General features: G+C 45.3%; 1 protein-coding gene across 1 annotated transcript in view; it reads left to right on the forward strand.

The window, feature by feature from the left end:
* LOC126212633 (GA-binding protein subunit beta-2-like) overlaps nt 1-23,568 on the forward strand; it is a 149,733-nt gene that overhangs the window by 85,276 nt on the left and 40,889 nt on the right. The window contains exon 3 of the mRNA XM_049940060.1: nt 8,418-8,543. Coding sequence (XP_049796017.1) covers nt 8,418-8,543 — 126 coding nt within the window. The remainder of the gene's footprint in view (nt 1-8,417; nt 8,544-23,568) is intronic.

Genomic DNA, 23,568 nt, shown 5'->3' on the forward strand with positions numbered 1-23,568 from the left:
CGTGCGTTCCCTCTCCTGTGCGTGTTAATTGTCATGGCAATCATTCTCCACATTCACCAGATTGCGCGGTGTATAAGAAGGAGAAGAAGATACAGGAGTATAAGTCCCTTGGTCTCTTAACCTACACTGAGGCTCGTAAGTAGTATGCATGTCTTCACCCTGTGTCGATGACTAGTTCGCTTTAATTTCATCTTCACCCCTTTGTCCCCCCTTCCTTACCCCAGTCCCGAACCCCTCTCCTACCCCACTCCCCTGCGGCTCCCACACCCTCTCCTCTGGGCGCTGCTCCTCCTCCCCAGCCGGAGAAGAGTCCCACTTCTTTGCCGTCTGCCGGTCAAGGGCGCCCCTCCCGGGATATCCCTTTCTGGCACCTTCCGGGCCAAAATTCTGCTGCCACGCGACGACCGCGAGAACCACGGTCTGTCGGTCCCCAGGTTGCCTGATCTCTTTCTGTTCCCGAACTTGCTGCAGCTGGCTCCTTTATGCCACATTGCCGTCGTCAATCTCAAACAGAAAAGAAGAAGAAAAGAAGTCCCGGGGCAAGAAGCCTCAGGTGTCACCAGAGGTCCCATCTTTAGCTTCGCAACCCGATTGTGAGTTGTTGTTCATGGATGTCGCCCCCTCCTTGTCGGTGATGGTTGGTGACTGGCTTTAGCATGTTCAACCCCCATTTGAATCATTGTTCTATGGTGGTTGTTGTTGTTGTGGTCTTCAGTCCTGAGACTGGTTTGATGCAGCTCTCCATACTACTCTATCCTGTGCAAGCTTCATCATCTCCCAGTACCTACTGCAACCTACATCCTTCTGAATCTGCTTAGTGTATTCATCTCTTGGTCTGCCTCTACGATTTTCACCCTCCACGGTGCCCTCCAATGCTAAATTTGTGATCCCTTGATGCCTCAAAACATGTCCTACCAACCGATCCCTTCTTCTAGTCAAGTTGTGCCACAAACTTCTCTTCTCCCCAATCCTATTCAATACCTCCTCATAACCCACCTTATCTTCAGCATTCTTCTGTAGCACCACATTTCGAAAGCTTCTATTCTCTTCTTGTCCAAACTAGTTATCGTCCATGTTTCGCTTTCATACATGGCTACACTCCATACAAATACTTCCAGAAACGACTTCCTGACACTTAAATCTATACTCGATGTTAACAAATTTCTCTTCTTGAGAAAAGCTTTCCTTGCCATTGCCAGTCTACATTTTACATCCTCTCTACTTCGACGATCATCAGTTATTTTACTCCCTAAATAGCAAAACTCCTTTACTGCTTTAAGTGTCTCATTTCCTAATCTAATTCCCTCAGCATCACCCGATTTAATTTGACTACATTCCATTATCCTCGTTTTGCTTTTGTTCATGTTCATCTTATATCCTCCTTTCAAGAACACTGTCCATTCCGTTCAACTGCTCTTCCAAGTCCTTTGCTGTCTCTGACAGAATTACAATGTCATCGGCGAACCTCAAAGTTTTTACTTCTTCTCCATGAATTTTAATACCTACTCTGAATTTTTCTTTTGTTTCCTTTACCGCTTGCTCAATATACAGATTGAATAACATCGGGGAGAGGCTACAACCCTGTCTCACTCCCTTCCCAACAACTGCTTCCCTTTCATGCCCCTCGACTCTTATAACTGCCATCTGGTTTCTGTACAAATTGTAAATAGCCTTTCGTTCCCTGTATTTTACCCCTGCCACCTTCAGAATTTGAAAGAGAGTATTCCAGTCAACATTGTCAAAAGCTTTCTCTAAGTCTACAAATGCTAGAAACGTAGGTTTGCCTTTTCTTAATCTTTCTTCTAAGATAAGTCGTAAGGTCAGTATTGCCTGACGTGTTCGAACATTTCTACGGAATCCAAACTGATCTTCCCCGAGGTCGGCTTCTACCAGTTTTTCCATTCGTCTGTAAAGAATTCGCGTTAGTATTTTGCAGCTGTGACCTATTAAACTGATAGTTCGGTAATTTTCACATCTGTCAACACCTGCTTTCTTTGGGATTGGAATTATTATATTCTTCTTGAAGTCTGAGGGTATTTCGCCTGTCTCATACATCGTGCTCACCAGATGCCAGAGTTTTGTCAGGACTGGCTCTCCCGAGGCCATCAGTAGTTCTAATGGAATGTTGTCTACTCCCGGGGCCTTGTTTCGACTCAGGTCTTTCAGTGCTCTGTCAAACTCTTCACGCAGTATCTTATCTCCCATTTCGTCTTCATCTACACCCTCTTCCATTTCCATAATATTGTCCTCAAGTACATCGCCCTTGTATAAACCATCTATATACTCCTTCCACCTTTCTGCCTTCCCTTCTTTGCTTAGAACTGGATTGCCATCTGAGCTCTTGATATTCATACAAGTGGTTCTCTTCTCTCCAAAGGTCTCTTTAATTTTCCTGTAGGCAGTATCTATCTTACCCCTAGTGAGACAAGCCTCTACATCCTTACATTTGTCCTCTAGCCATCCCTGCTTAGCCATTTTCCACTTCCTGTCGATATCATTTTTGAGACGTTTGTATTCCTTTTTGCCTGCTTCATTTACTGCATTTTTATATTTTCTCCTTTCATCAATTAAATTCAATATTTCTTCTGTTACCCAAGGATTTCTATTAGCCCTTATCTTTTTACCTACTTGATCGTCTGCTGCCTTCACTACTTCATCCCTCAGAGCTACCCATTCTTCTTCTACTGTATTTCTTTCCCCCATTCCTGTCAATTGTTCCCTTATGCTCTCCCTGAAACTCCCTACAACCTCTGGGTCTTTCAGTTTATCCAGGTCCCATCTCCTTAAATTCCCACCTTTTTGCAGTTTTTTCAGTTTCAATCTGCAGTTCATAACCAATAGATTGTGGTCAGAATCCACATCTGCCCCAGGAAATGTCTTACAATTTAAAACCTGGTTCCTAAATCTGTCTTACCGTTATATAATCTATCTGATCCCTTTTAGTATCTCCAGGATTCTTCCAGGTTCTATGGTTATCCAATGGAATTGTAATGGGTATTACCATCACCTACCAGAGTTGAAATCCCTTATTTCGTCTTACTCTGCAGCTTGTTTGGTTCTACAGGAATATCATTTTACTGATGATCACTCACTGACTCCCTGTGGGTTACGTGTTTTCTGTCGAAATCGGGTCGGCCCCGTGTCGGCCACTGGTGGAGTTTGTACATTGGTCCGTACAGATGTTGCTAGCATGTGGATTCCTCCTCAAACTGCATTGGAAGTGGTTGCTGTTAGGGTCCACCTGGACTCAGAGGTCACGGTTTGCAATCTTTATCTCCCTCCTGACAGGACACCTACACGTGCTGGCATAACAGCCCGTCTTCTGCAACTTGTTCCTCCCTTCCTCCTTTTGGGGCAGTGCATTTCCAATCAGACGAGGTCTTCTCATAGAGCAGTTTCTTGCAGACCACGACTTGTACCTTCTTAATGATGGCTCCCCTATTCATTTCAGTGCCAGTCGTGGTACCTTTTCTGCCATCGATCTTTCTTTTCCTTCTCCCTCCCTCTTCCCTTCATTACACTGGTCATCACACAACGACCTTTGTGATTGTGACCATTTCCTATGGATTCTTTCACTCTCTTCCCACTCCCCGATGGGAAGGCTACCTCGTTGGTCTTTCCAACGGGCCGATTGGCATCGATACACTGCACAGGTTGTGTTTTCTCCATCTTTGTCGGGTTGTATTGATGACGTCCTACGTGACGTGTCTGACGCGATTGTTCGCACTGCTAGCCATTTGTTTGCAGTATTTTTCGAAGTTCGCAAAGCTTATGACACGGCTTGACGCCATCACATCTTCCTTACAGTTCATCTGTGGGGTCCACTGTTGTTCCTGTTGTATTGGTCGTTCAGTGTTTGGGTTGGTACTGTTCTTAGTTCTCCACAGACCCAGGAGACTGGCATCCCACAGGGTTCTGTATTGAGTATACTTCTTTTCCTCATTGCTACCGATAGACTTGTGGCCTCTGTCGGTCCTTAGGTCGCCCCTGCTCTGTATGTGTATGATTTGTGCATTTGGGTTAGTTCCTCTTCGATGGCCTCTGCAGAGTGGCAGCTCCAGGGAGCTATACGGCATGCCTCTGCATGGACCTTCTCACACAGGTTTCAATTCTCTCCTTTAAAATTGCGGGTGGTACACTTCTGTCGCCATACTACGATCAACCCCATCCGGAGCTCTATCTCGATGCAGAACGATTACCTGTGTTCCCACAGTTTCGTTTTTCGGGTAGTCTTTTCGACAACAAGCTCATTTGGCTGCCTCGTATCAGACTTGTGAAGGTAGGATGTTTCCGTAAACTCAGTTCTTCGCTTCCTTGCCCACAACTCTTGCGGTGTGGAAAGCTCCATCCTTCTCCGCCTTTATCGTGTTCTAGTGCTGTCTCGCTTGGACTATGTTGTCAAGTTCATGGTTCGGCTGCTCCTTCCACACTGTGCCTGCAGGATCCGGTCCACCATTGCAGTATCCTTTTGGCCATTGGTGCTTTCCCTACTAGCTCAGTTGATAGCCTCCTGTTTGAAGCTGGGATCCCCGCCCTCCCCCCTCTTTCTTTGGCGGTCCCAGCTTCTGGTTTCTTATGCAATCGCTGTCTGTTCCTCTCCCACTCATCCTTCCTTTTCTATCCTGTTCCCATACCATGGATGTCGCCCATCTGATTCCCGCCCTCAGGGAGGTTTAACTGTTGGGATCCACCTTGCGTCTCTTCAGCTTCCTTCTTTGTCCTGTTTCCCATGCTCCCTTCCCACCACCCCCTCTTGGTTATTTCTTCTGCCCCGAATGCGGATGGATCTCCGCAGAGGTCCAAAAGAGTCCATCCCCCCGATGGTGTTCCGTTGCTTTTTCCGCCAAATTTTAGGGGAGTTTTGGGATGTTGCTCTTTTTTTTTTTTTTTTTGCACCGATGGCTCTAAATTTGTTGATCATGTGGGATATGCCCTCATGTCCTCTGTTGGCACAGAAAATCATCTGCTGCCACCTACATGTGGGCCATTTACTGTGAAATTGATGGGAGTTTCCCAGGCGCTTACCTTTATTAAACAGTCCCAACACAACCGCATTTTGTTATGTACGGTCTCAATGAGTGGCCTTGTGGCTGTTGACCAGAGTTTTTCCCGCCATCCCTTGGTCTCGGCCATCCATGACCATCTTGCTGATCTTCACTGTGTTGACTTCCTTACGGTCCCTGGTGATGTAGGTATCCCAGGTAATGAGCTTGCTGGTCGTTTGGCTGGGGGAGCAGTCCCCCCCCCCCCCCCGCCTTCCATTCTCTTAACTCCTCCTGCAGCGGATTTACGGTTTCACATCAAATCCAACTTCGCACAATCATGGGCCAACTCTTGGGTGGCTACCTCCCTGTCTAATAAACTTCGTGCAATTAAGGTGACACCTGGCCCGTGGCATTCTTCAAAAAAATGGTTCGAATGGCTCTGAGCACTATGGGACTTAACGTCTATGGTCATCAGTCCCCTAGAACTTAGAACTACTTAAACCTAACTAACCTAAGGAAGGCACACAACACCCAGCCATCACGAGGCAGAGAAAATCCCTGACCCCGCCGGGAATCGAACCCGGGAACCCGGGCGTGGGAAGCGAGAACGCTACCGCACGACCACGAGATGTGGGCTGGCATTCTTCCCTTCGTCTCTCCCGAAAGGACTTAACCACACTGTGTTGTCTCCGCATCGGCCATACCAGACTGACACACGGTTTTCTTTTGCGTAATGAGCCACCCTCACTTTGTGGTCGTGGAGCCTTCCACTGAGTAACACGCATTTCGGTGGAATGCCCCCTTCTTTTGGCTCTGCACACTAAGTACTGATTTCCCCGTGCTTTACCTTTAATGTTGGCTCAGGATTTCTGGATAGTCGAACTGGTTCTCAGTTTCCTCCGGGAAAGTGGTTTTTATTCTAAATTTTAAGGTTTTTAACATCACTTTGGTGTTGGGGCATGGCGGTGAGGGTTGGGGTATCTTCCACTGTAAACTGTGTTTGGAGATTCCCGACTCCCCTCCTTGGCCAAGATCCTTTTTTCTTCCCCCTTTTACTCTGTTTTTTTTTTCACTTTTTAGAATTTGTTAGTCTCCTTTTGCCATATGCACTTCTACATTCTAGCGGTTGAATGCTTTTAAATAGCAAGTGGTCTTGCCCCTACTGCTTCAGAGGTGGGATATTTCCTGCCTCTAGCATAGCCATGGGGTCGCTCTCTTGCTGACTTTGCTCATTTTGTTTTTACCATTGACGACATGACTGCTGTTTTACATTTTTTAGCCTTTTCCCTTTTGTTGTTCTGACTTTTATGAGATGTCAAACTGTCTGAATGGACCACATTTGAAACAAGGGACTGATGACCTTGCTGTTTGGTCCCTTCAACCCCAATCAACCAATAACCATCCAGTCAGATATCCAGTACAGAAGATGCTGTGAGCGGAGACAGTAATTCAGTCAGCACAGTACCGTGGTCACACACAATGCTGGGCCTTACAATCACATTTTCGTCTGTTCAGCCATCACCAAGATTATGTGCCATGGTTTCCTTTCTACGAAACACACAGGTATGGTGTGCTCTAGTTACCTCACTGTACTGGATGCTGGAGGGGCAGGTGTCAAATGTCTACCCTTCTGCCACGGCTGCAATTCTCTCCGGCATTATCGGGGGCCACTCCAGTGAATCGCACGAGTTTCCTTGCACTAGGATGTGGCAGATTACATTTCCTATCTGTCTAATTTGGTCTCTAGCATGTTCCACACCGTCAGTATTGGTGTGACGCTTAGATCCAAGTATTATTTGTTACCCTCTGTCTCTCAGAATCAAATGCTTCATATTAAGTCTTTCTTTCCTTTTTGGAGTTTCTTGAATGTGTTACACTACTGGTAACTCAACAATTTATAAACATTGTTCGTGAAACGATATTGCCTATCCTGTGTAATCCATTTTTTCTTCTAGTGGTAGCCTGTACTGGAATCTTCTGTCTGTTTTGTCCAGCTTAATTTAACATGAAAATTGATGTTTGAGGAAGAAGTACATCACCTCTGCTATCGAGACATTACATGCGTATATGGTTCTGTCTGCTTTAGTCAGAAGCAAATTTTGAAACAACTCTTTTGTAAGTTTTACAGTATAGCTGTATCTGTGACAAGCTTCATGTGTTTTTCATTGCACGAGGTTCGTTCAATAAGCAATGCCTAAAAATTTTTAAAAATGCCATTACTATACATAGACAAATGTCCTTGTTGCTGCCTCCCATTTGATGTTTTTTCTGTGTGCCATTGCAGTTTCGAACCGTTCTGGAAGACGGCAGAGCAGTAGTACAGCGTCAAAATGGCGTCTGCATATGAGTTCCATTACCAGCAGCATGCTGTTATTGAGTTTTTGTGCACAAGAAAAGAAACCATGGTGAACATCCATAAACGTTTGTGTGCAGTGTGTGGCAATGCTGCAGTTGATAGCACAGTTGGGCAACGGGTGGTGAAAGTTGCACGCTCAGGAAATGCAGAATCAAGCTTCACGATCAGCCACACTTAGAATGTCCTGCCACAGCAGCTGCTCCAGACATGCTGAATCGTGCAGATGCCATTATTCGTGCCGACCGGTGCATCAAAACTTGACAATTGGCTCTATAGTTGGTCAGAATTGGAAGTGGGTCTGCAATGATCAGGACTCTCGACTATTCAGATAGTGGTGCTCCCGATGGATTCAATTAACGCTCACAGCGGGCTACACGATTCAAAGAAGGGCCATTTCATCTTAACTATTAGAGCGTTTTGAGACCGATGGAGACACCTTTCTCTCACGGATTGTTACGGGGGACGAAAGTTGGGAGCACCACTTTGCCAGAATCAAAAAGGCAGTCCATGCAGTGGCATCGCCCTCATGCGTGACAGAAGAAGAAATTAGAGACGACCCCTCTGCCGGAAAAGTCACGGTGACCGTCTTCTCGGATTGTGATGGCGTCTTTTCTGTGGATGTGATGGCAAGAGGGTCAACCATCAATTCAGGGCCATACGAGAAGACTCACACGAGAACCGTTTCCGACGTGTTCAATCGGACAAGAATCCAGCAGAAATCTTGCTCTATTACGATAATGCACGCCCACACACAAGTCCGAGAGCCCGGGAACGCATTGCCTCATCCACGCTACAGTCCGGACCTGGGGCATTACTTAATGAACGACCCTCGTAAATTGATAACTGAACTTCGCCGATTGTTTCCACTATGTCCCCCCCCCTCTCCCCCCTGTTAGTGGTATTCAGCTTCCATACATTAGGTTCCAAATAACCTCAGAAGCAAGTCACAGCTAGCTGACTTGAACTGCCTCCAAAGTTCTGCCCGGCAGTCGTGCTGTCAGTGCAGCACAGTCGCTGTCCCCTACGTTCGGGCTGTGGTTTGCGCCCCACTCTGAACAGCCGCCCCCTGTTTGCAGCGCGGGCCGTGGCTCCAGCAGTCCCAGCACCGCCACTCGGCCACTCGGCGACCCCGGCCGCTCTCCTGCCGCGGCTGCCCGCCACACTCCGCCGCCTCCTGACGACGTGGCCATCTCTCGCCTGCGGTGAGTGCTGCCGACTTGTACACTCGGTGCCGCGTCAACCAAATGTTACACTAAAAACATCTAATTTAAGCATTTTTGAAATTTTCGATAAAGCTGAGCTTACAGTTGTAAGGAAAAACTATTTCTTCATTTAATAGGTGTGTTTAATGTAACTGCTGCTGTTGATGGTGTTCACCTATGTTAGAAATTAGTTCCGAAGGAAGTGGGTTCGGAGCCACGGTGTCACTGCATTGCTATTCACCGAAACCTACACGTCACGTGAATGAGTATACAGCTGTGTGGAAGTTCTCACAGGGAACCTCTTGAGTGCGAGATCACAAATTCAGTCTTCAGTGAGGCTCATTGGATAGTATTAACAGTTGTGATCGGGATAAATATTAGCTGCTAATGTTTGATGATCATGAGGAGGGCTACAGAAAGTGAGTGTCAAAGACGTACAGATATAAACCTCCTATGAGACACACGTATTACACTTAACAAAATACACATCGTCGACATTAGAGAAATGTTCAGGACAGATAATTAACTTGAACAACGAGCACCAAATGAAAAACAGCGCGTCCCAGTGGTCACAAAGGTTTGTACCATCAAGATCGAAGGTGAACACTGTCGTGGACCTTACCGTGGAACTGGTCTTCCTTCGAGGTGCACGTTCAGATAATGAGATAATAGGTTTTATAGGCACAGAACAAACAAAACATCTAGAGGCTGAATTTTCCAATGATACAAATCACAATGTCGCACTTCTTTCAGGAGGGATAGTTTGCTCTGAGGGAGTATGATTTTTATACGCAGACCAGGAACGACCAAAAGAAACTTGCTTTAACCAGCCATTGGTCAGAAGCAGTGCTCATACTACAGCTGTAGTTCTCTTATGCCTATTTACCTGCTCTCGTTTGCTTTGAGGTAACTATTACCTAGTGCCCTTGCAAGATGGCGCACACGAGAAAGAATCGTAGGGGGGCAGAGCACCTCCAACTTGTCGCAGCACAATAAATAGATTTCCAACCAATTTACCGACCAGACTAACACTCGACATAATTGTGTACTGCTGCGTTAAGGCATTGATATTACCAGAGTGAGATTTTCACTCTGCAGAGGAGTGTGCAGAATTTGGAAGGTAGGAGACGAGGTCGAGGTACTGGCGGAAGTAAAGCTGTGAGGACGGGGTGCGAGTCGTGTTTGGGTAGCTCATGGTAGAGCAGCTCTCAGTGAGAGGAAAAGTTCCCAAGTTAGTCTCGGTCCGGCACGCAGTTTTAATCTGCACTGATAGTAGTTAATCTTGATATACCTCTCCTGGAACTTACAATTCCCTCTTATCCCCTCTTTTAACCACTTTATCTTCAGATCGCGGATGGTTGATGTTAAAAACAAATTCCTTACTGAATGATGGGAAAAGTTTGTCTCATCTACAAACCTGCAGTTCACTGTGCAGTGTCGAGTTAACGCTTTATTTGAAATTTCGTTACCTGATTTCTTTCCGTTTTGTAGCACTGTTTCAAACTATGCCAGTCGTATAGGCGTTGGTATGGGACACCACATGTTTTTGACTTGAAAATATTTCGACGTTTTTTTTTCTGATAAAATATTTAGACGTGTTTTTGACTTGAAAATATTTAGACGGTTTTTTTTTCTGACAAAATATTTAGACGTGTTTTTTCCTCAAATATTTCGACGTGGTTTTTTTCTGGAGAAATATTTCGACGTGGTTTTTTTTCTGGAGAAATATTTCGACGTGGTTTTTTTTTTCTGGAGATATATTTCGACGTGGTTTTTTTTCTGGAGATATATTTCGACGTGGTTTTTTTTCTGGAGAAATATTTCGACGTGGTTTTTTTTCTGGAGAAATATTTCGATGTGGTTTTTTTTTTTCTGGAGAAATATTTCGACGTGGTTTGTTTCTGAAGAAATATTTCGACGTGGTTTTTTTTCCTGAAGAAATATTTCGTCGTGGTTTTTTCTGTAAAAACGTTTCCACATATTTTTTTGTAAAAATATTTTTGTCTTATTAAAATTCCACTTAAATTTTCTGTTAAATATTTCCAATTTTCTTTTTATAAATTCGCTGTTGGTCTTAAAGAAAACTGTATCGACAAGACTATTTTCATCATTTCCACATGTTTTACTCGTAAAAATATTTACATAGTTTCTGCATGAAAATTTTCCGCATCTCGTCACTGCAGATTTTAAAACATTTTGCGTAAAAGTGGTCGCCTCTTTGAACTCATCTTTTTGCGCTAAAGATGTCGGCCACTTCTTAGCAGTCATTTTTTTTTTTTTTTTTTTTTTTTTGCGAAATCGTGGTGATTTTAAGTAAGGGCAGCGGTATGGCACGAACCCACATCTTTTAGACGGAAAGACGACAGCCACCTTTCTGCAACGACATTTTGCGTCCACTTTATTGCGGCCACTTTCTTGAGATTTCCAAGCAGCGCCCAGTCGTCGCTCGGCAGGCACTTTTCCGTGGTCGCTGTTTAGCTACCACTTTCTTGCGAGCGCATTTTTGCAACGACTTTCTGCAACGACACGTGAAAATTTTAAATGGTGTCCACCCTTCAAAATCAGAGAGTTGTGATGTGCCTACAAGTCACCTCAATTATTTACTGGTTGATAGGTGTCTCTTCAGTTATCTCTATTTTATCATCCAGCAACAATCTGTACCAACAATCAGTATCATCAATGCATTCTGTAATCTCGCGGAAAGCATAGCTGTATTCTATTTATACATGTAGATTTTATTTCATTATTAAATAATAACACCCAGGGAAGTGTATCGGTTATTCTGTATTCTCTTCTAAGGCCATAAGCTTATCGTAGATAGTTAAATTCCTTACCTATAGCTGTAATTACAAAGTTCTTTGTTTTCTTGTGTATGGTTATTATATTGTTGGGTATTATGACTTTGTCTTGTGAACCATGTACCAGCTCGTCCATTGTTTCCAAATTCAAAACCTTTAGCACTACGGTAGTTAAGAGTGAAGCCTTGTAATTTTGGTAGTCTGTTTACCTCTGTACGTTTTGTATGCACAACTGTTTGGTCCTTTTCCTATCCATTCAATTCCGTAATCATCTTTACCAAACTCGTCAGTCGATTCACAAAGCGTGCAACCTGTTTCTACAGTATTCGTACCATCGTCAATATAAACAACAGTGTCTGTGTCGTAGGACACAATTTTATCACCTAATCTATCGAGCATTTCGTACGGCCTCATTTTAGTGTTGGAAGTGGTGAAGGTGGACGGACACAAATAGGTTGGTACTTGTACGATCTTAGACATTGTACTGATATATAACTTGGATTACACAGGTCTGCGACATAAAAAACGTTCCAAATTCATCAAGTGGTTTTTATAGTGTTTTCAACACTGATTTCAGGAAAATTAGTGAAAACATTCCATCACGTACAGTTATTTCACAAACTGCTTCTCTAGTTTTAGCTTTTTTCGATATTTCAGCACTCTAGTGAGTTTCAATTTTGGTTTTTATGGTCTCCGGAAACTGTTACTTAGCCGTTTTTATGCTAAATATACGCAAAATAAAGAGTAATCGGGAGAAACCAGCAGTATTTTCATGTCAGTGCCTGTATGTCGCGCTGCCCCTTCCCCGCCATCACCGAGCAGTGAGCTTCTGCTGTTGTCCTTCAGTTCACAGTACCTCTTCACTCTGTGATGTTCACGTGTTGTTGTTGCTGGTGCTTTAAACTAGTGACAGTTTCCTTGTGAAGTTCTTCCATGGACAGTGGCTACCAGAGGATGTATAAATTCGCCACATTGTTTGTGCTACATTTGTGGTAACTATACCGTTAAAAAGCAACAAAGAAACATTTCCGATTTTGTTGAAAAGGTATATTTCGCCTATTTTGGTATAAAGTTAGGTGATCAAGATAAGCCTTGGGCCCCACACAAAGTTCGTTCAGTGTGTGTTGAAGAACATAGGCAATGGTTTCAACGTAAAAAGCAGTCCGTACATTTCGGAATACCAATGGTTTTGAGGAGCCCAAAAATCATAGCGATGACTGCTATTTTTGTTCTTGCACTGCAAGAAGACAGAGATTGCTACGATTCTGGCACAGCTGATCCCGTTCCATTCTCACAAACTCAACTGAACGATTTAGACCTAGGCCTTTCTAAAGAATCGGCAGAGGTTTTAGGATCTAGATTGAAAGATAAACTTAAATTGGCTCCGGTAGATCCTTTTCTTGGTATCGATCGAGGGAAAAGGAGTTTGTATCTTTTTTCCTCAAGAAGGTGACCTGGTGTTTTGCAGTGGTGTTCCTGGACTTATGGCCCTTTTCAAAATAGAATATGCTCCTGATGAGTGGAGACTTTTTATTGGTTCTTCAAAACAAAAAAGCCTTAAAGCAGTACTTCCACACAACGGCAATAAGTACGCTTCTATACCAGTTGGACATTCGGTTTACTTGAAACAATGTTACGCAGGCCTTGAACTGGCTTCAAGCAAACACTGCTATTCAGACCACAAATGGACATTACGTGCTGATTTAAAAGTGATTTCAATGCCGTTTGGTCAGCAAAGGGCTGTACAAAGTTCCCTTGCTTTCTCTGTGAATGGGAAAGTAGAGATAGAAAGCAACACTATATGAAAAAAGGTTGGCCCTTCAGAAAAACCTTACAGGTAAGGGTTAAGAACGCTGAGAGGAAAAGCCTTATGGATCCCAAAAAGGTGTTACTTCCACCACTTCACGTTAAGTTGGGACTGATGAAACAATTTAAGGCATTGCCAAAAGAAGGGGAATGCTTCAGATAGTTTCCTGGTTTATCCGAGGCAAAGCTAAAGGAAGGAATCTGTCGGACCAGACATTAGGAAACTAATTACAGATCCCAAGTTTGTGGACAAAATGGAAAAATAAGAAAAGGCACCATGGACTTCTTTGAAATTAGGTGTTACAGGTTTCCTAGGAAACACGAGAGATCCAAACTACAAGACAATTGTCACAGACATGCTCAACAACTTTAAGAAGCTGGGCTGTAACGTGAGCATTGAAGTTCATTTCCTCCACTCGCGTCTTGACTACTTCCCTGAAAACATTGGCGATGTAAGTGAAGAGTGGGGCGAAAGATTCCACCAAGACATCCAAGGAATGGAAAGAATATATCAAGGAAGATTGAACGTCAACATGATAACGGACTACTACTGGATGATAAAAAGTGGTGATCCTCAATGAGCCCACAGCTGGAGAAGCAATAAGAGGAGCTTCGACATAAAGCGAAAGCGTTATTATAATGACTTGTGAGATGAAAGAGAAGTGGAAGTGTGCGGGAAATGTAGTTTAGAACTTATTTATAAATAAAATAAAATTTTGTTGTTACTATACCTAAAAATACTCCTTTTTTGTGAGAAAACCTGACGTGAGAGAAAAAAATTGGATTGCATTTTTGAAATTGTCGTTGAAAAGTACATCAGTTATCAAATTTCAAAAAATATTCTTTTTCAGACCTGTGTTATTTCTTCGTTGGTCGGTATGACGTTAGTTGTCTCTCATTTATTTCGAGTAAGAGCTCGTACCATTGCTCAATGTTGTCTATAAATTCTATTTGTGACTAGTTCTGTCCCTGGTCGAATTTTCTCCAGAGGGAATTGCACATTTTGGCCACAGCCCGCTTGCCAGCCTTCGGTTCAGTATTGTTGAAGCTGTGCGTGATGTCTTGCTTTCCCTCGATAATCCGACCGTATTCTTCTTTAGGCTTCTAATTACCTTGCCAAGGACTAGTTTGACCTTCATAAAGGTTTTAACGTAGTTTGTGAACAGTCAATTACTTTCCCATTCAAAGTGCCACACCTCGTAAGTTTCCTGTATTGTGTAGCCTTCTCGATGGCTTTGTTGAGCTCTATAGTTGTCAAAGTTCGTACAAATGCTCGCTCATCGTCACTATGGTTGCAACTACCATCAGGCTTTTCTTCTACACTTTTCGAATGTAGAGCAAACAAAAGCTTTTCCTGCTCAACTGGAAGCACAGAGTGGTACAAGCCGTGAAGCACATGCACTTTGCATTTAACAAAACGAAATCATTCGTTGTCATATTTTTGTGGCCTCAGTATCTGTACGAGATGACCAACAGATAATCGTCGTAAAACATCACTGTCGGATATAGCCTGCCCATGTCTATATATCGCAGCTTCTTGCCTGAAACTTGAATTTAGCAGCGTTTGTTCTTGCACCGAAAAAGACATCTCTAGGATTCAGGGGTTCTATGACATTTACGTTCTCTTTTGAATTACTCCACTTACGGCTCCATATTTCGACACGGTTACAACTGGCGTTCACCAACTCTTCTGTGAGTTCTAAGAGATCCATGGTTTCATTGTTGACCATTGCCGATAGTATCGGGAGAATAACACACTGGACAGCCGTGCCAGAAGCAATTGTGATACTGGTAAACTGTTTTTGTGTTTGCGTTCTAGCTGTCAACATTTCCGCCACATTTTGTAACTTCTCCACCGTTCAATGCATTTTGTACATTATGAAACTAATTTAACCACACAATTTACTCTTTGCTGAACATTTCCTTCTTTTAATGTTTGACTACAGCAATTAGGTTGAATGTATTCTGACCTGTAAATAGCCATACAGACACTAGAAATTATGTACTGGAAAGGATCAATGTTTCTAATTTCCCCTGAGGCTATCTCCAATGCCTTCGGCCGCTTTTTCGCAGAGGTTTCGAGCTCCGCTCATTCCCACCCTGCCTTCCTCCCTCGCAAACAGGCAGAGGAGGCTAGGCCACCTAACTTCCGCTCCTCGAATCGTGAAAGTTATAATGCCCCATTCAGCATGCGGGAACTCGAAAACGCACTTGGCCGATCACGGTCCTCCGCTCCAGGGCCTGATTCTATTCATATTCAGATGCTGAAGAACCTTTCTCCTGCGGGTAAAGGTTTTCTTCTTCGTACTTACAATCGCATCTGGATTGAGGGACATGTTCCCGCATGCTGGCGCGAGTCTATTGTTGTCCCGATTCCTAAGCCGGGGAAGGACAAGCACTTGCCTTCCAGTTATCGACCCATCTCGCTTACCAGCTGTGTCTGTAAAGTGATGGAGCGAATGGTTAACGCTCGATTGGTTTGGCTGCTCGAGTCTCGACGCCTACTTACCAATGTACAATGTGGATTTCGTAGGCGCCGCTCTGCTGTTGACCATCTGGTTACCTTGTCGACCATTATGAATAACTTCTTGCGGAAGTTCTTTGATTTGGAGAAGGCTTACGACACCTGTTGGAGGGCGGGCATTCTCCGCACCATGCATACATGGGGCCTTCGCGGTCTCCTCCCTCTTTTTATTCGTTCCTTTTTAATGGATCGACAGTTCAGGGTACGTGTGGGTTCTGTCCTGTCAGACACCTTTCGCCAGGAGTATGGGGTGCCACAGGGCTCAGTTTTGAGCGTCGATCTCTTCGCCATAGTGATCAATCCAATAATGGATTGCCTCCCAGCTGATGTATCAGGCTCCCTTTTCGTGGACGATTTTACCATCTATTGCAGCGCGCAGCGTACGTGTTTCCTGGAGCGCTGTCTTCAGCATTCTCTTGACCGTCTTTACTCGTGGAGTGTCGCCAATGGCTTCCGTTTTTCTGCCGAGAAGACGGTCTGTATTAACTTCTGGCGCTACAAAGAGTTTCTCCCACCGTCCTTACGACTCGGTCCCGTTGCTCTCCCATTCGTGGAGACAACAAAATTTTTAGGTCTTACATTTGACAGGAAACTTAGTTGGTCTCCACATGTGTCATATTTGGCTGCCCGTTGTACCCGTTCTCTCAATGTCCTCCGTGTTCTCAGTGGTATGTCGTGGGGAGCGGATCGAACCGTCCTACTTCGCCTCTATCAGTCGATCGTCCGCTCCAAGCTGGATTATGGGAGCTTCGTATACTCCTCTGCACGGCCATACATCTTACGCCGCCTCAACTCCATACAACATCGGGGTTTACGACTTGCGATCGGAGCGTTTTATACTAGTCCCGTCGAGAGTCTTCATGCTGACGCTGGTGAGTTGCCACTCACCTACCGGCGCGATATACTGCTTTGTCGGTATGCCTGTCGACTACTGGCAATGCCCTTCCACCCGTCGTATCGTTCCTTTTTTGATGACTCTCTCGACAGTCAATACGGGTTGTATGTCTCCGCCCTGCTACCCCCTGGAGTTCGCTTTCGTCGCCTTCTTCAACACCTTCATTTTTCACTCCCTGCCACCTTTCGAGTGGGCGAGAGCCACACGCCACCTTGGCTCCAGGCTCAGGTTCGCGTCCACCTTGACCTCTGCTCGCTCCCGAAGGAGGTTACCCCCGGTTCAGTCTACCACTCCCGTTTTGTCGAACTTCGTTCGAAGTTCATTAATATTACCTTCATTTATACAGATGGCTCTAAGACCAATGACGGGGTCGGGTGTTCTTTTATTGTCGGGGCACAAAGTTTCCAATACCGACTCCATGGCCATTGTTCGATCTTCACAGCTGAGCTCTTTGCCCTCTACCAGGCTGTCCTTTACATCTGCCGCCACCAACATTCTGCATATGTCATCTGCTCCGATTCCCTGAGCGCTATCCAGAGCCTCGGTGATCCGTACCCGGTTCACCCTATCGTGCACCGGATCCAACGCTCTCTTCAGCAGCTGGTGGACGTCGGTTCTATACAGATGGCTCTAAGACCAATGACGGGGTCGGGTGTTCTTTTATTGTCAGGGCACAAAGTTTCAAATACCGACTCCATGGCCATTGTTCGATCTTCACAGCTGAGCTCTTTGCCCTCTACCAGGCTGTCCTTTACATCTGCCGCCACTGACATTCTACATATGTCATCTGCTCCGATTCCCTGAGCGCTATCCAGAGCCTCGGTGATCCGTACCCGGTTCACCCTATCGTGCACCGGATCCAACGCTCTCTTCAGCAGCTGGTGGATGTCGGTTCTCCGGTTAGCTTTATGTGGGTTCCTGGCCATGTCGGTATCCCTGGGAACGAAGCTGCAGATGCCGCGGCCAAGGCTGCGGTCCTCCAGCCTCGGACAGCTTCTTGTTGTGTCCCTTCGTCAGATTATAGCAGGGTAATTTGTCGGCGCATTGTATCGCTGTGGCATGCCGATTGGGCTGCACTTACAGACAACAAGCTTCGGGCCTTGAAAGCTCTTCCCGTGGCTTGGACGTCCTCCTCACGCCCTTCTCGGCGGGAGGAGGTAGTTTTGGCCCGGTTGCTAATTGGCCACTGCCGGTTCAGCCATCGCCATCTGCTGATGGCTGCGCCGGCGCCGTTCTGCCCATGTGGGCAATTGCTGACGGTCCGCCACATTTTAACGTCGTGTCCGGATTTTAACACCCTGCGTCTCGATCTTGGCCTGCCATGTACTGTAGAAGCCATTTTAGCGGATGACCCACGAGCAGCTGCTCGCGTTCTTCATTTTATCAATTTGACAACCCTCTCAAAGGACATTTGATTATGCTGTTTTCCTTTTAATCCTATGCCTGTCAGTCTGTCTTTTATCGTGTTTTCCCTTTTAGTTGTTGTTTTAAACTTGTACCTTGCGGTGCGTTCTTAACGTAGTCTGGGCGCTAATGACTATTGAAGTTGTGCGCCCTAAAACCACAAAAAAAAAAAAATATATATTACATTTTCATCTCCCTTTACATACCGGATTAAGTGTTCAATATCCTCATATAGTTTTTCTACATCTTCATTGTCAACTTGTGATGTCGGCATGTGTACCTGAACTCTCGTTGTCTGTGCTGGTGTTGGTTTCCTGTCGATTCGGTTGAGTAGAACCCTGTCACAGAACTGTTCACAGTAGCTCACTGTCTGCCCTACCCTCCTACTCATAATGAATTCTACTCCTGCTCCGCCATTTTCTGCTGCTGTGGATATTACCCTATTCTCTTCTGGCCAGAAGTCCTTACCTTCTTTCCATTTCACTTCAGTGACCACAACCGTATCCACATCGAGCTTTAACATTTCCCTTTTGTTATTGTCTGGCTTTCCTACTGCATTCAAACTCCGTACGTTCAACGTCTCGACTCGTATAATGTCATCCTTTTGTTGGTCATTCAATCTTTTTCTCATGGTCACGTCACTCCTGGCAGTCTCCCCCAGGTATCCAAATACACACTAGTCAGGAATCTCTTGCCAAGATCATCATGATATTTTGTCAGTTACTGGCCACATCTCCTGTTGATGCACTTTGTGTGTCTAATGCAGTGGTTTCTATTGTCTTCTGCATCTTCATGCCTTTGACCATTGCCGATTCATCTGCCTTAAGTGGAAGCTTCCAAACTCAATGGTAAGAGAGTTCCCTGAACCTGTCTGCTCCTCCACCCACTTTTGACAAAGCTGTTGACTGAGTAATGATGACGTCTTATGCTGGAAGTCTTCGGCTGCCAACGCTGACGATATTTATTCAAAATGTAAGCGGTGGCAGGCTTTGAACCCAGCACCGAGGACAGTTTTGATTGCTAATTAAAGACAATACTGCTAGACCATGAAGTCCAAAGAGCAGGGTATGATTTCCAGTCAGATACCCCCAGGGGGCTCACATTTCTTTCGTGAGTGTGTGCGTGGCGAGCACGGGGTGCCAGCTAGTGCAGCCATCTTCTTTCCAGGGCTGCATTTCCTTGCCCTTCCCCTCCTTGCTCCTTCCCCTTTGCCCTCTCCTCTCCCTCTCTTGGTGTCCTTGTTTGTTGGCCCCGCTATCCTCCTGGTTATGTTGGTTTTGTAATTTGGCTTTGTTGCATCACCTCATCCTTTTGGCATTCCCTGGTACCCCCCTGGGGATTGACCTCCATTCTGTAGTGTGAGCCATTTAGGTAAGAGCACCTTACCTAGTCTCTGACATGTGCCCTCCTAGTCCATTCCACCTGTTCTTTCATGTCGTCGTCTGATGCTAGGGTGCATACCCTGCACGGTAGCCAGCCCGTGTGGTGGGGTCGCTATGTACCCTTTTGGTTGAGTCCCCTGAACACACAGGGATCACACATCTGATACCTGAGCTGTGACCACCTTAGGTAAGCCTAGCAGTGGTAGCTTGTCGTCCTGGAGAATCAGAACTCCAGGGAATGGCCACCGTGCCAGACAGCCCTTGCTGTGGCTGGGTGGTGCACGTGAGGAGAGCCCCTGGTCGGAGTGGGTGGTGTCAGGGCGGACAGTATCCAAATGAAATGCATACGGGTCCCGAACTCTGGCCGTTCTTCTGCGGCCGTCTCTCCGAATGGAACTGATTCTTTTAGTGCTGCTTCTCCTGCCCCTTCGGCCTTCCCTTCCGTGGCTACACGCTGGGAGGAGGGTCAGGCCCGTCGGCTAGGGGCGAAACCTTTTCCCCGCTATCTGGTTTGCACCAGGACTGATAGGGATACTTTAGGCAATGCCAAACCTTTATTTTTTGTGGAACATTGAAGACAAGTTTGGCGAAGTGGACTCCCTGAGCAAGATGCGGTCGGGTTCGTTGCCGAACAAAACTGCTTCAGCTGCCCAGTCTGCGGCCCTTCGTGCCTGTAACCATCTTGGCACAATTCCTGTGTCCATTAGCTCCCACCAGTCTCTAAATATGGTACAAGGTGTGATTTTTCACAGGGACCTCATCCTTCAAACTGATGAGGAACTTCGGGACAATATCAGAAGGCAGGGTGTTCACTTTGTTCGGCGTGTTCAGAAGGGTCCTAAGACAATCGTGCGTTCCCTCTCCTGTGCGTGTTAATTGTCATGGCAATCATTCTCCACATTCACCAGATTGCGCGGTGTATAAGAAGGAGAAGAAGATACAGGAGTATAAGTCCCTTGGTCTCTTAACCTACACTGAGGCTCGTAAGTAGTATGCATGTCTTCACCCTGTGTCGATGACTAGTTCGCTTTAATTTCATCTTCACCCCTTTGTCCCCCCTTCCTTACCCCAGTCCCGAACCCCTCTCCTACCCCACTCCCCTGCGGCTCCCACACCCTCTCCTCTGGGCGCTGCTCCTCCTCCCCAGCCGGAGAAGAGTCCCACTTCTTTGCCGTCTGCCGGTCAAGGGCGCCCCTCCCGGGATATCCCTTTCTGGCACCTTCCGGGCCAAAATTCTGCTGCCACGCGACGACCGCGAGAACCACGGTCTGTCGGTCCCCAGGTTGCCTGATCTCTTTCTGTTCCCGAACTTGCTGCAGCTGGCTCCTTTATGCCACATTGCCGTCGTCAATCTCAAACAGAAAAGAAGAAGAAAAGAAGTCCCGGGGCAAGAAGCCTCAGGTGTCACCAGAGGTCCCATCTTTAGCTTCGCAACCCGATTGTGAGTTGTTGTTCATGGATGTCGCCCCCTCCTTGTCGGTGATGGTTGGTGACTGGCTTTAGCATGTTCAACCCCCATTTGAATCATTGTTCTATGGTGGTTGTTGTTGTTGTGGTCTTCAGTCCTGAGACTGGTTTGATGCAGCTCTCCATACTACTCTATCCTGTGCAAGCTTCATCATCTCCCAGTACCTACTGCAACCTACATCCTTCTGAATCTGCTTAGTGTATTCATCTCTTGGTCTGCCTCTACGATTTTCACCCTCCACGGTGCCCTCCAATGCTAAATTTGTGATCCCTTGATGCCTCAAAACATGTCCTACCAACCGATCCCTTCTTCTAGTCAAGTTGTGCCACAAACTTCTCTTCTCCCCAATCCTATTCAATACCTCCTCATAACCCACCTTATCTTCAGCATTCTTCTGTAGCACCACATTTCGAAAGCTTCTATTCTCTTCTTGTCCAAACTAGTTATCGTCCATGTTTCGCTTTCATACATGGCTACACTCCATACAAATACTTCCAGAAACGACTTCCTGACACTTAAATCTATACTCGATGTTAACAAATTTCTCTTCTTGAGAAAAGCTTTCCTTGCCATTGCCAGTCTACATTTTACATCCTCTCTACTTCGACGATCATCAGTTATTTTACTCCCTAAATAGCAAAACTCCTTTACTGCTTTAAGTGTCTCATTTCCTAATCTAATTCCCTCAGCATCACCCGATTTAATTTGACTACATTCCATTATCCTCGTTTTGCTTTTGTTCATGTTCATCTTATATCCTCCTTTCAAGAACACTGTCCATTCCGTTCAACTGCTCTTCCAAGTCCTTTGCTGTCTCTGACAGAATTACAATGTCATCGGCGAACCTCAAAGTTTTTACTTCTTCTCCATGAATTTTAATACCTACTCTGAATTTTTCTTTTGTTTCCTTTACCGCTTGCTCAATATACAGATTGAATAACATCGGGGAGAGGCTACAACCCTGTCTCACTCCCTTCCCAACAACTGCTTCCCTTTCATGCCCCTCGACTCTTATAACTGCCATCTGGTTTCTGTACAAATTGTAAATAGCCTTTCGTTCCCTGTATTTTACCCCTGCCACCTTCAGAATTTGAAAGAGAGTATTCCAGTCAACATTGTCAAAAGCTTTCTCTAAGTCTACAAATGCTAGAAACGTAGGTTTGCCTTTTCTTAATCTTTCTTCTAAGATAAGTCGTAAGGTCAGTATTGCCTGACGTGTTCGAACATTTCTACGGAATCCAAACTGATCTTCCCCGAGGTCGGCTTCTACCAGTTTTTCCATTCGTCTGTAAAGAATTCGCGTTAGTATTTTGCAGCTGTGACCTATTAAACTGATAGTTCGGTAATTTTCACATCTGTCAACACCTGCTTTCTTTGGGATTGGAATTATTATATTCTTCTTGAAGTCTGAGGGTATTTCGCCTGTCTCATACATCGTGCTCACCAGATGCCAGAGTTTTGTCAGGACTGGCTCTCCCGAGGCCATCAGTAGTTCTAATGGAATGTTGTCTACTCCCGGGGCCTTGTTTCGACTCAGGTCTTTCAGTGCTCTGTCAAACTCTTCACGCAGTATCTTATCTCCCATTTCGTCTTCATCTACACCCTCTTCCATTTCCATAATATTGTCCTCAAGTACATCGCCCTTGTATAAACCATCTATATACTCCTTCCACCTTTCTGCCTTCCCTTCTTTGCTTAGAACTGGATTGCCATCTGAGCTCTTGATATTCATACAAGTGGTTCTCTTCTCTCCAAAGGTCTCTTTAATTTTCCTGTAGGCAGTATCTATCTTACCCCTAGTGAGACAAGCCTCTACATCCTTACATTTGTCCTCTAGCCATCCCTGCTTAGCCATTTTCCACTTCCTGTCGATATCATTTTTGAGACGTTTGTATTCCTTTTTGCCTGCTTCATTTACTGCATTTTTATATTTTCTCCTTTCATCAATTAAATTCAATATTTCTTCTGTTACCCAAGGATTTCTATTAGCCCTTATCTTTTTACCTACTTGATCGTCTGCTGCCTTCACTACTTCATCCCTCAGAGCTACCCATTCTTCTTCTACTGTATTTCTTTCCCCCATTCCTGTCAATTGTTCCCTTATGCTCTCCCTGAAACTCCCTACAACCTCTGGGTCTTTCAGTTTATCCAGGTCCCATCTCCTTAAATTCCCACCTTTTTGCAGTTTTTTCAGTTTCAATCTGCAGTTCATAACCAATAGATTGTGGTCAGAATCCACATCTGCCCCAGGAAATGTCTTACAATTTAAAACCTGGTTCCTAAATCTGTCTTACCGTTATATAATCTATCTGATCCCTTTTAGTATCTCCAGGATTCTTCCAGGTTCTATGGTTATCCAATGGAATTGTAATGGGTATTACCATCACCTACCAGAGTTGAAATCCCTTATTTCGTCTTACTCTGCAGCTTGTTTGGTTCTACAGGAATATCATTTTACTGATGATCACTCACTGACTCCCTGTGGGTTACGTGTTTTCTGTCGAAATCGGGTCGGCCCCGTGTCGGCCACTGGTGGAGTTTGTACATTGGTCCGTACAGATGTTGCTAGCATGTGGATTCCTCCTCAAACTGCATTGGAAGTGGTTGCTGTTAGGGTCCACCTGGACTCAGAGGTCACGGTTTGCAATCTTTATCTCCCTCCTGACAGGACACCTACACGTGCTGGCATAACAGCCCGTCTTCTGCAACTTGTTCCTCCCTTCCTCCTTTTGGGGCAGTGCATTTCCA

This window comes from Schistocerca nitens, chromosome 11, assembly GCF_023898315.1.
Source record: "Schistocerca nitens isolate TAMUIC-IGC-003100 chromosome 11, iqSchNite1.1, whole genome shotgun sequence".
NCBI classification, from domain to species: Eukaryota; Metazoa; Arthropoda; class Insecta; order Orthoptera; family Acrididae; genus Schistocerca; species Schistocerca nitens.